The 13,446-nt window shown below is 38.7% G+C and overlaps 1 protein-coding gene across 5 annotated transcripts in view; it reads right to left on the bottom strand.

The window, feature by feature from the left end:
- MAGI3 (membrane associated guanylate kinase, WW and PDZ domain containing 3) overlaps positions 1-13,446 on the bottom strand; it is a 306,588-nt gene that overhangs the window by 38,872 nt on the left and 254,270 nt on the right. For all 5 annotated transcript variants that reach the window (XM_030935106.1, XM_030935105.1, XM_030935107.1 and 2 more), the window contains 3 exons: positions 5,160-5,765; positions 3,899-3,930; positions 1,024-1,180 (listed from right to left, as the gene is read on the bottom strand). In XM_030935106.1, the coding sequence (XP_030790966.1) occupies positions 1,024-1,180; positions 3,899-3,930; positions 5,160-5,765 (795 nt within the window). The remainder of the gene's footprint in view (positions 1-1,023; positions 1,181-3,898; positions 3,931-5,159; positions 5,766-13,446) is intronic.

Raw genomic sequence — 13,446 nt, 5'->3', positions numbered from 1 at the left:
ATATCCCACTTGTACATATCTTTTCCAAAGTAGATTTACGTCTATTTCTAAGAACAAACAAATTTTAAAAAATTATACCTACTTAAATCTGCAATTTTACTTTGGAAAAGATTTTTCATTAGTAAGTGAATTAGTAGGAACATGCATGAATTTCTGCCTTATGTGGTCTCTCTTTTTCTCTCTCAGCTGTACTCCTTTAAGGAGTCAACTCTTTAGTTTCCTCTTCAAATTGCACACCCTTCCTCAAATTGCATTCACCTCTGATTCATCCTTCACACTCCTGCCAGAGAAACCTTTCTAAAACACAAAACTATGTTTTCCTTATAGTTAAAGGCATTCTGTGGTTCTCTGTTATTTATATGACCAACTCCAGCTCCCTTTGAGGGGCATCACTGGCCTCATCTGTTCCTGCTCTCCTCTGTGACTTTCCTTGCCAACTGCACCCAGCAAAAGTGAATTACTTGCAGAACCCAAGTCATGCAAGACCAGTGTGCCCGTGCTATTCCTTCTGTCTTTCCCTTTTATCTTCCTGATAGACTCTTTTTCATCCCTGATGACTTAGCTTTGCTTCTAGTATGAAGCTTTTCCTGATACTTCCTACTGCCCACGCTGATAAAACTGAGTATTCCTTCTTTGGATCCCAATCTATCCATTTCATCTTTCTATCACTGTACCTGTTAGGCTTATTACGTGTACTTATTTGTATACTGTTTGATTACATATTTGCCTTTTTCCATTTAGTTCTAATAATATTTTTGGGTGTAGGTCCTATGTAACCTATTTATCTCTGTATTCTAGTTACCTAGTATGGCATCTGGTAGATAACTGGCCCTTAAAACATGATTTTGAAAAAAATGAATGTGTGAATGTTGAATATACATGGAAGAAGTCCAGAGTTCTATTAAAATGGTAATGAAGGAATAACTTTTCAATATGCTTCTGAAAGACGGGAAGACCCTAGTCTAAAATAAATCCAAATTTATCTTGTTACATGCTTTCCTGAAGTATTCCACAACTACTTACGTTTATCTTCATATAAAGTCTTAGATTTCAGGTAGACCTCAGAAGGATCCAATTTTGGGGATCCTGACCTGATAATGCTGGGTGGAAAAGGCATAGGCTGAGGAATAGGCTCATTTATGGCCTCCAAACTTCCTGAATTTTCCTTTTTATCTGTTTTCTGAAATGGAAAAGGGCCTTACTTAGTATTTTTTAAAAATCAGATGGTTGATTAATTCATAAAACTGATATCTGAAATGGATATGTCAACTGATTATAGTTGTAAAGGTGGCAGGATCAAAGACACAGCAAATTTACAGTTACAGGAATTCATTTTCATAGCAATGTGTATTTGATTGAAACGTATTTAACTTAAATTAGAAAAAAGTTTTCAGTGATATCAACTGAAGAGCCTTAGTTAGTCCTATGTTTAAACAATTTTGCCCTTTTCTCCACCACCAAGACACAAATTGACTTTGAGATGAAGATAAATAAAAATACAACACAAGACAGCACTTCTGAGTAAAGTAGGAGGAAGATTCAGAGAATATCTTCATAAAATTCTTGGCCCCACTTCCCATTCACTGAGTTTAATTTCTAAGGAAGATGTTTAAGATAATACTCTTTCTAAGAAAACAGGAGAGGTCAACTCTAATTTAGGTTATAAAGATGGCACTGTGAAAACCCTGCCTGGCCAATTCATACATATTAAGAGAAAATGTACCATGCAAGATAATTAGATAAGGGAAAACACAGTCGCATATTTTGATATTTTTCCTATTCAGATAGCACTTTTCCAAGATAATAGTCAAGCAAAATGACTTATTTAATAAAATGTTAACAACGAAATTCAATAAACAGCCTAAGGAATATGGTTTTGAGACCAGTTTGTTTTCCTGGATTATTGTTACGAGAGGGAGATTATGGATGTTTGTGATCGTTAACAATGACTAGAATGCAGGGGCATCGGCTTGTCAGGGAGTAATCAGGGGTCAGCCACTACAAAGTGTTGGGCTAGAGGGGACCCTTCAATCTCCCAGACCCAGTGAAAAGGGAGAGAAGCTAAAGGTAGTCTCCCACCCTTTCCCCACACATCTTAGCATTCTGTCAGAAGCGGTTAAAGTTCATCAGACCCTTCCATCAATTATAAAGCATTAGGGCCACTGCGACTGCAGTGGCATCCATGATGAAATAGATATGGTGGCACAGGAATTAAAAATGATTACTAGAGGAACCAGAGAAATGCAGAATACAGTGCAATTTGAACGGAATGGACAAAAACAATTTCTGTTCACACTGGACCCAAGTAGTATAAGCAGTCAATGAAAAGGGCAGAAGTTGGCCAGGCATGGTGGCTCACGCTTGTAATCCCAGAACTTTGGGAGGCTGAGGTGGGCAGATCATCTGAGATCAGGAATTTGAGACCAGCCTAGCCAATGTAGTGAAACTCCATCTCTACTAAAAATACAAAAATTAGCTGTGTGTGGTAGCGTGCACCTGTAATTCCAGCTACTGGGAGGCTAAGGCACAATAATTGCTTGAACCTACATGGCAGAGGTTGCAGTGAGCCAAGATTACACCACTGCACTCCAGCCTGGGTGATGGAGTGAGACTCTGTCTCAAAAAAAGAAAAAAAAAAAGGCCCCAGAAGCTGAGTGATTCTTTTTAATCCATAAAACAGCAAATTTGCAGAGGATTCCTACTTGGTGGGCTAGAAATAACTAATTCATTTAATATAACCATCTATAGTTTATGGTTATGGAAGGCTATCTTTCGATTTTGAGATAAAAGACTCCAAATGAGCAAACTAGAACTAAATTAGAATTTTAAATGAAATTGTCTTTATATCTAAAACATTGCGGATATTTAAATAGCTACAAATGTGCACCTCGTAGAGTTTCTTCCACAAAGCAATATTTGATGCACCCCTTTTTAAAGTTCTTACACTCTACACAGGTCCTTAAATAGGCTACATGATTATTTAGAAGAATGCCAAAGAAGACACTGTTTCAAGTCTTTCACTTTGACAACAAGCACATTTAGCACAGAAGGCCACAATTACTCTAGAAGTCTTGTTCAGTTAGCAGGATGTGGTGGTTCACGCCTGTAATCCCAGCACTTTGGGAGGCTGAGGCAGGCCGATCATGAGGTCAAGAGATCGAGACCATCCTGACCAACATGGTGAAACCCTGTCTCTACTAAAAATTCAAAAAATTAGCTGGGCGTGGAGGTGTGCACCTATAGTCCCAGCTACTTGGGAGGCTGACGCAGGAGAATTGCTTGAACCCGGGAGACGGAGGCTGCAGTGAGCCGAGATGGTGCCACTGCACTCCAGCCCGGGCAACAGAGCAAGACACTGTCTCAAAATAAATAAATAAATAAATAAATAAATAAATAAATAAATAATAATAAAAAGAAGCCTAATTTAGTCTTAAAAGTAAGTAGATTATCTAAAAGTGCATGCACATTTATAGTCCCCACAAAATTATGTGAACTACTATGTCTTCTCTTCAGGCAGGGGCAAGACAATGTAATAATTTATCATCTGTCTTAATGTTTAGGTCCTTCCTACCTTGTTTCTCTAAAACACAAAAGTAAAAAGACCTCTAGGTTGGTTCTTTGATGTGTTCACATTTTATAACTTAGAGAACAGGCTTATTGGTACAATAGGCCTTCAGCAGTCCTCCAGCTGCAATACTTACCCAGTGGAGCACATCTCCTCACTAGGGGGCTTTTTCAAATGCTTCCCTAGTTTCTGATAAATACAAGCCAAGGGCAGCATGCCTCCTAACTTCTCCCGGTCGATAACCATCACCACAGTGAGCCCCTCTTACAGAGGGACATGTGGCATCTCTCTCAGTGTGTTGGGGAAAGGATTTGAGGACCAGCGGATACTCACCATTTTGGCAGTTTTGGTCGGTGAAGGAGGACCTTAAAAAAAAATGAGCCAAAGTTTAAAACCAGAGGATGCATTACCAGATCACAAATACTGCTGATGTTTATAATAAAACTAGCTTCAACTTTTAGTAGGCTAGTAAATTCTGTGTCTAACCTCCTATGTAGCAGGTATTATACATATATTATCTCATTTCATTTTTATAACAATCTGAAGGCACAAATGTTATGACCATCTTATAGAGAAGGTAAACTAAGATTCTTTCCTATACCAAAGAACCAGTAAGTGGCAAGGCAGGAAACTGACATCAAACCTGTGTGACATGGAACTTTGGTGTCTTTGTTACACTTGTTGAAGCCCTGGCTTACTCTCAAGCACTCACATAGAGATTTCTACCTTACTCGGACCACATTCCACCATCACTCAGAGAAGAAACCCATATGAATCAAAGGAATGAGAATAAGAAAAAACTCCCAAAGAAGCTGAAGTGCTCATTTGCCTCAATAGTGAAAAGTAAAATCCAGAGAGATCAAAGAGTTAAGTGGTTAAGTTTTATCTTTAAGATACTAGTCACTTATAAGTATGGATTTAAGAAAGCCTATTAAAATTAAACTTTGTGATTATTCCTTGGAACTGGATTTGTAAATGTCTGGGAGCAGTTCATGTCAGCTGATGACCTTGAAAAATAAAAATTCTATTTCTCTCACATAAGCACTGTGCGGTTTAGTTAACATCTACAGGCAGATACTAGAGCTTAAGATAAAAGCTTTATGAGCACAAGCTATCATGATTGCCTCTGCAGAACAGATTAGCACACCATCCAACATTCTACTTATCCACAGAGATGCTAGCTCTTTCAAAACACCTTTGGTGCACTACAGAGGTCCAGATGACACACCATTGGTTGAAAGAGTCCATTTCTATTACTGTCATCAACAAAGAAATGAAATTAAGAGGATGTATTTCATTTGAAGTATCACAATGCTGTGACTCTCTCTAATCATTAAAGCCAAGAATCAGATTTTCAAAAGAATACAGAGGGAAATAAATCCATAATGGACATGAACGAAGCCACTAATAACTTTTTAAAAACTGCTGGAAAAGATACTGCTTATGGAAACAATCAGACAGAACCTTAAGGAAAATGTGCACTAATTATTAGTTAAGTCTGCTGGGAAAACATATTCTAAACTGTAAGGAAGGATAATCAATAGATATAAATGCTTGAACACTGAAACTTTTTCTATGTTGTGCTTTTACTTACCTCCTCTCAAGATAAGCAATGGTACATCGGCACCTACTGGAAACTGCTTTAGCACCTCTACCACTTGGAGATGTGTTAAATTCTGCACATTTTGATGGTAAATTTCCTTAATTATATCTCCTTTCTGAAGGCCTTGACACCATTGACTATCCAGTATCATTTTCACCTTCTGTCCAGTAGGGCTGTCGGCAATTGCAAACCCAAACCCTTTAGGGCCCTTAATCAAAGGGATAGTCACTAGTTCAGGCTGGGAGCTGCCTGACGATGCCATGGATACTCTCTGCTCACTTGTTTCTGATGGTCCATTGAGACCATCACCAGTCAAAGGGTGTCCCGATTTTCCATTCTGCTCCAGAACCATTGCTCCTGGCTTAAAATCCTGAGGATTCATGCAAGTCTCTCCCTTGGTTAATGACTGTCCATTGATGACAGGGGTAGCAGCAACAATATCCACAACAGGATCTTCACTGTCATCAGGAAGTGGATAACCACGACATAAAGTGAGGTTTACATACTGATTGACAGGTACCAATTGAAACATCTGGACAACATCTGCATGAGTGTGACCGAGGACGCAGTTGCCATTGATGTCTACAATAACATCACCTGGTAAAACATAATCATGTGAAAAATATTAAAATCAACAGATGAGTTAATTTTTTTGCTAGAGGGGCAAAAATAACTACAATTTAGTAACAAAATTTGAATTTTGGAAACCTCTATTAACCGCTGAAAAGACAGATTTCTAACACAGACATTCTCCCTTTTCTAACTCCTCTCTAAAAAGTATGTATGTCTAAAATCCTACTTATTTCAGTAGCAAAGAATTTCCACTTCAAGCTCAAGTGAATCATTAAAAAAAAACCCTGATAATTTATATTATCATTGTTAGTATATCCTCTGAGTCGTATCTAAGCAGCCATGCAAAGCTATGCACATTGTAGTAGGTATTTAGTACAGGAGCAAATAACTCCACTGACTACTTGTACAAACTGTATTATATTTTTTGAATACATTACTTTTATATATATATATGTGTATGTATGTTTGTATGTATGTATACATACATACACTGACAAAGATGCTGTCCTTAAACTCTAGACAGGCTCCTCTGAGCTCTTTTTTCAGCAGGCCTCATCCTTGGCATGTCCTCCAGAGTCCAGCTTTAGCAAGAATTCTGCTAAGTTGGTTTAGCCAGAATCACCCAGTCTTGATATATGGTCTAAGTTCTCATTCCCCACTATTCTCCAGGTGATTATCTGATCACCTCAGCCTGCATTCAGCAAGAATCCTGTCACATCCCTATAATAGCCAGAAATCCTCCTTCACCCCTGATACATACATATATATATATATATAATGTTTTAATTTTACTTTAAGTTCCAGGATACAAGTGCAGAATATGTAGATTTGTTACATAGGAATACGAGTGCCATGGTGGTTTGCTGTACCTATCAACCCATCATCTAGGTTTTAAGCCCCACATGCATTAGCTATTTGTCTTAATGCTCTCCCTCTCCTTGTCCCCCAATCCCCAACTGGCCCTGGTGTTTGTTGTTTGTTGTTCACCTCCCTGTGTCCACGTGTTCTCATTGTTCAACTCCCAGTATGAGAACATGCAGTGTTTGGTTTTCCATTCCTGTGTTACTTTACTGAGGATGATGGCTTCCAGTTTCATCCATGTCCGGGCAAAGGACATGATCTCATTCCTTTTTATGGCTGCATACTATTCCATAGTGTATACCACATTTTCCTTATACAATCTATCATTGATGGGCATTTGGGTTGGTTCCTGTCTTTGCTATTGTAAATAGTGCTGCCGATAAACATACGTGTGCATGTGTCTTTACAGTAGAATGAGTTATATTCCTTTGGGTATGTACCCAGTAATGGGATTGCTGGGTCAAATGATATTTCTGGTTCTAGATCCTTAAGGAATCATTACACTGTCTTCCACAATCATTGAACTAATTTACACTCCCACCAACAGTGTAAAAGTGTTCCTGTTTCTCCACAGCCTTGCCAGCATCTATTGTTTCTTGACTTTTTAATAATCACCATTCTGACTGGCATGAGATGGTATCTCACTGTGGTTTCGATTTGCATTTCTTTAATAATCAGTGATGTTGAGCTTTTTTTCATATGTTTGTTAGCCGCATAAATGCCTTTTTTTGAGAAGAATCTGTTCATATCCTTTATCCTATTTTTGACGGGGGTCAAACAGTCTATCTTTAAATACCACCTTATTTCTTGAGTTTAAGAAGCCATTGGCTGGGCATGGTAGCTCAGGCCAGGCGTGGTGGCTCACATCTGTAATCCCAGCATTTTGGGAGGCCAAGGCAGGTGGATCACCTGAGGTCAGGAATTCGAGACTAGCCTGGCTAACATGGCGAAACCCCATCTCTCCTAAAATATTAAAAAATTAGGCCAGATGCGGTGGCTCACGCCTGTAATCCCTGCACTTTAGAAGGCTGAGGCAGGTGGATCACCTGAGGTCAGGAGTTCGAGACCAGCCTGGCCAACATGATGAAACCCTGTCTCTACTAAAAATACAAAAAATTAGCTGGGTGTGGTGGTGCACGCCTATAATCCCAGCTACTCAGGAGGCTGAGGCAGGAGAATAGCTTGAACCTGGGAGGCAGAGGTTGCAGTCAGCCAAGATCACGCCACTGCACTCCAGCCTGGGCAACAAGAGTAAAACTCCATCTCAAAAAAAAAAAAAAAAAAAAAAAAATTAGCCAGGCGTGGTGGTGTGCGCCTGTAATCCCAGCTACTTGGGAGGCTGAGGCAGGAGTATCACTTGAACCCAGGAGGCGGAGGTTGCAATGAGTTGAGATTCTGCCATCGCACTCCAGCCTGGGCGACAAGAGTGAGACTCGGTCTCAAAAAAAAAAAAAAAAAAAAAAAAAAAAAAAAAAAAAACTAAACAAAACAAAAGCCATTGATTACAATGTACTTTAAAAATTCATTCTACTTTAAGAAATATTGAACTGAAGATTAGAATGACGTTAATTTATGAATGTATTTTCTTATAGTACCCTTTTTTGGCAGCAATTTTGAATTTGATTTATAAATCAGATTGCAAAAGGTGAAACAAGCAACAAAAAATTCAGCAGAAGCAAACAATGCATTATTGAAGACACTGAAAAGTCAGCTTAATAAATCCCTTTAAAAGTTGGTTTTGCTTTCCTGATTTTACATTAGTATGACCATTTTGGTTGTAGAATCATTACCACTCGATGGTCATCAGTTGGGTATTTTTTAACAAAATCTTGACTTAAAATTTGACCCCTGTTGTCTCATCAATTTGCTTTTATTTGAATATGATTATTTAAAAGGTTATTGCCAAATAAAGGTGCTTTAATTTGTTCTGATGGGTTTTAAGAAACTCAATCTGGTATTAAAGCTCCCAGAATTTTCATGGAAATGTTGTATTGTCATGCAAATTAGATAAGCATATTAGACAAATATGAAACTATATTTTGAAATCCTGACAGCATACACAATAGCTAACACGTGTTTCAAGGACAAAATGTTGAAAAGGTCAAAACTGAAGACAAAAGAACCTTACTATTAATTTTAATCTCTAAAGTTTGTTAACTTTATAAAGTAATAAAGCAGAATAAAAATAATTTTCTTTACAAGTATAACTTTTGATTATTTTAAGTTTTCTTGTTTTAAGTTTTTGTTACCTCAATGGCAAAGCATAATATGAGAGATCAAAAAATACTATGACAATTCAACCATCCGAATGTTGGTCCATATTTTCATGGTATGTGAAATAAGAGAGGATTAGAAAAGTCTAGCAAACACTGCAAAAAGCAACCTCAGTATAATACTAAAATCTTTCTGGAAAACAATGCTTAAACTTCCCCCCGCAATCAGAAACTAGTCTTCAATTTTCTCCAAGTGCCTGAGCCACAAACACTGCCAGCCATATTAAAATATCCAGCAATTACCAAGTAAAGGCTTTAGGAAACTACAGAAAAGACAAGTTTACACAACTTTGTAAAAATGGTAATATTTATGTCTATAATTCTTAACATAGGAGTTCAATTTAATAACCAGTAAGATTAAGGAAGAAAACAAACTTGGGAAAAACTGCAAGACTGAACAATTTGATACCATGCTAAATACCACAAATGACCTTTTTTCAAATTAGATTATAGGTAAATGCTAACTCCAAAAGTATCCTTTGTAATTCAAGAAAATCAAACAAATAGTTTTCTGAGATGATTACTAAATCTTTAGTATTATACAGTAAAAGGATTATCTCAAAATTATATAAAATATTTCAAAATATTAATGAACTTAATGTTTTCTCCAACAGTTTTCACCTGTTTGTAAAATGGCCCACCATCAAATATAATAGGCATTTAGTTTAGAGGATAGATGGTGACGGAGGGCAGAGCAAGGTGGTAGGATAGAAGCCTACACTACTCATCCCCCGCCCCACAGAAACACCAAATTTTAACAACTAATTACATACTAAAAGTACTGTTACAAGAGACAAAAAGCAGGTGAGCAATCACAGTGTCTGGTTTGGACTTCGTATCACTGAAAGAGACACTGAAGAGGATAGGAAAGGCAGTCTGGAATTGCCAGTGCTACCCCTCCCCCATCCTCCCTGCAGTGGCAGAGAGAATCTGTATGCTTGGGAGAGGGTGAGCACATCGGATTGTGAGGATTTGCATTGAACTCAGTGCTGCCGTCACAGTGGAAAGCAGAACCAGGCTGTAATCAGCTGATATATGCCAACAAAGGGAACATTTGGGCCGGCCCTAGCCAGAGGGGAACTGCCCATCCCAGTGGTTGGAGACTGAGTTCCGGCAAGCCTCTCCACTGGGGGCTGTAGTGCTCTGGGGCCCTGAGTGAAGAGGGGCAGTCTAGGCCACAAGGACTGCAATTCCTAGGCAAGTCCTAGTGCTGAGCTGGGATCAGAGACACCTGACTGCAACCTATGAGACACCAGCCAGGGCAGCTAAGGGAGTGCTTATGCCACCTCTCCCTTACCTCCTGGCAGCGGCCACCTGGTATGGAGAAATCTACGTGCTTGGGAGAGGGAGAGTACAGTGGCTAAGGGACTCTTCATTGAACTCAGTGCTGCCCTGTCACAGCAGAGACCTGGCAGATTTCATCACCTGCCTACTCAAGAGCCCCTGGGCCCTGAATAACCAATAACAATACTCAGGTAATAAATACACCACGGACACTGGGCTCTGAGACATGCTGGCTTTAGGCGTGACCCAGCACATTCCCTGCTGTGGTAACTATGGTGAAACACTGCTGCTTGAGAAAAGTAGGGGGAAAGGTAAAGGTGACTCTGTCTTGCAGCTTAGGTACCAGCTCAACCACAGTAGGGTAGACCACCAAGCAGGCTCTCGAGCTCCCTGAGTCCAGGCCTAGGCTCTGGCTCAGCACTTCTGGACCTGGCCTGGATCAGAGAAGAGCCCACTGCCCTGAAGGGTGAGTCCCAGGCCTGACAGCACTCATCACAAACTGACTGAAGAGTGGTTGTGCTTTAGGTGAACATTAGCAGTGGCCTGGCAACACCCCCACACCCCCACACAGGCCAGTGTTGATGGCCACAGGGAGAGGTTCCTCTGTCTGTGGAAAGTGAAGAATGGGAAGAATTCTGTCTTGTGGTTTGAATGCCGGCTTACCCACAGTAAAATAGAATACCAGGTAAATTTCTAAGGTTTTTGACTTCAATCCCTGGCTCCCAGACAGTATCTCTGAATCCACCCGGGGCTTGGGAGAGCTCACCATCCTGAAGAGAGGGACACGAACCTAGCTCACTTTGCCACCAGCTGATCATAGGGCCCCAGGGCCTTGAGTGAATTTAGGTGGCAGCCAGATAGTGGTTACAGCTGGCTGTGGGCAAGATCCAGTGCTGTGCTGGTTTCATGTCTCACCCAGCATAGTCCCAGTGGTGGTGGCCACAGGGATGTTTATGTCTCCCAACCCCCAGTTCCAGGAGGTTCAGCATAGAGAGAGAGAAAGAGAGAGACAGAGAGTGAGAGAGAGAGAGAGAGAGAGAGAGAGATAGAGAGAGAGATAGAGAGACTTAGTTTGTTTGGAAGAACGTAAGGGAAAAGAACAAGAGTCTCTGCCTATTAATCCAGATAATTATTCTGGATCGTATCCGAGAATACCGAGGTGGTCCTTATATGGGTCTGCAGGAACCACAGTGTTATTGGGTTTAGGACCCAAGTTTCTTTGAATACCTGGAAAGCCTTCCCAACAAGGATGGGCACAAACAAACCCAGCCTGCAAAGACTACAATAAATGCCTAACGCTTCAATGCCCAGACACCAACAAACATCTACAAGCATCAAGACCATCCAAGAAAACATGATCTTACCAAATGACCCAAATAAGGCACTAGGGACCAATCCTTGAGACACAGAGATATGTGACCTTTCAGATAGAAAATTAAAAATAGTTGTTTTGAGAAAACAACAAGAACAAAAAAAAAAAAAAATCAAGATAACAGAAGAAATTCAGAATCCTGTCACATAAATTTAACAGAGACTGAAATAATTAAAATGAATCAAACAGAAATCTGGAGTTGAAAAATACAACTGACATGCTAAACAATGCATCAGAGTCTCTTAACGGTAGAATTGATCAAGCAGAAGAATTACTGAGCTTGAAGACAGCCTATTTGAAAACATACAGTCAAAGGAGACAAGAAAAAGAATAAAAAACAATAAAGCACACCTACAGTATCTAGAAAATAGCTTCAAAAGGGCAATTCTAAGAGTTATCGGCCCAAAAGAGGAGGTACAGAAAAAATGGGGTAAACAGTGTATTCAAAAGGATAATATCAGAAGACTTCCCAAACCTAGAGAAAGATACCAAGCACATGAAGGTTATAGAGCACCAGGCAGATAGAGCACCACCCCAAAGAGGACTACCTCAAGGCATTTAAAAATCAAACTCCCAAAGGTCAAAGATAAAGAAAGGATCCTAAGAGCAGTAAGAGAAAAGAAACAAATAACATACAAAGGAGTTCCAATATGTCTAAGAGCAGACTTTTCAGTGGAAACCTTACAGGGCAGGAGAGAGTGGCATGACATATTTAAAATGCTTAAGGAAGAAACCTTTTACCCCTGTAATAGTATATCTGGCGAAAATATCCTTTAAGCATGAAGGAGAAATAAAGACCTTCCAGACAACAAAAGCTAAGGGATTTCATGAACACTAGATCTGTCTTGTAAGAAAAGCTAAAGGGGTTTCTTCAATATGAAAGAAAAGGACATAAATGAGCAATAAGAAATTATCTGAAGGTACAAAACTCACTGGTAATAGCACACAGAAAAACACAGAATATTAAACTGTAATTGTGGTATGTAAAATACTCTTAAGTAGAAAGACTAAACAATAAACCTATCAAAATAATAACTAGAACAAATTTTCAAGACAAAGACAGTACAATAAGACATAAAGAGAAACAACAAAAAATTAAAAAGGAAGGGATGAAGTTAAATCGTAGAGTTTTTATTCATTTTCTTTTTGCTTGTTTGCTTCTTTGTTTATATAATCAGTGTTAATTTGTCATCAGTTTGTAATTATGAGTTATAATATAGTATTTTCAAGCCTCCTGGTAACCTCAAATAAAAAAACACACAATGGATACACCAAAAATAAAAAGCAAGAAATTAAATCATACCACAGATAAAATCACCTTCACTAAAAGGGAGACAGGAAGGAAGGAAAGAAGGAAGAGAAGATCACAAAACAATCAGAAAACAAATAACAAAATAGCAGGAATAAGTCCTTACTGATCATCATTAATAACAATGAATCCATATGGACTAAAGTCTCCAATCAAAAGACATAGAGAGGATGAGTGAATGAAAAAAGCAAGACTTGATGATCTATTGCCTAGAAGAAACATGGCACCTGTAAAGGTACACATAGACTGCAAATAAAGGACTAGAAAAAGACATTCCATGCCAGTGAAAACCAAAAACCAGTAGGAGTAGCTACATTTATATCAGACAAAATAGATTACAAGACAAAAACTGCAAGAAGAGACAAAAAGACCATTATATAATAATAAAGGGGTCAATTCAGCAAGAGGATATAACAATTGTAAATATATATGCATCCAACACTGGAGTACCCAGATACATAAAGCAAGTGTTATTTGCTTTACTAGAGCTAAAGAGAGAGGTATTTTATTATATATTACAATTATATATTATATATATTTATTACATAATATATGATATATATTATTAGAGCTAAAGAGAGAGAAATATACCTCAACACAATAATA

The sequence above is a fragment of the Rhinopithecus roxellana genome, chromosome 8 (assembly GCF_007565055.1).
Source record: "Rhinopithecus roxellana isolate Shanxi Qingling chromosome 8, ASM756505v1, whole genome shotgun sequence".
NCBI lineage: Eukaryota > Metazoa > Chordata > Mammalia > Primates > Cercopithecidae > Rhinopithecus > Rhinopithecus roxellana.
The sequence above is the reverse complement of the archived record's forward strand: the minus strand, read 5'-3'. Positions and strand labels throughout refer to the sequence as shown.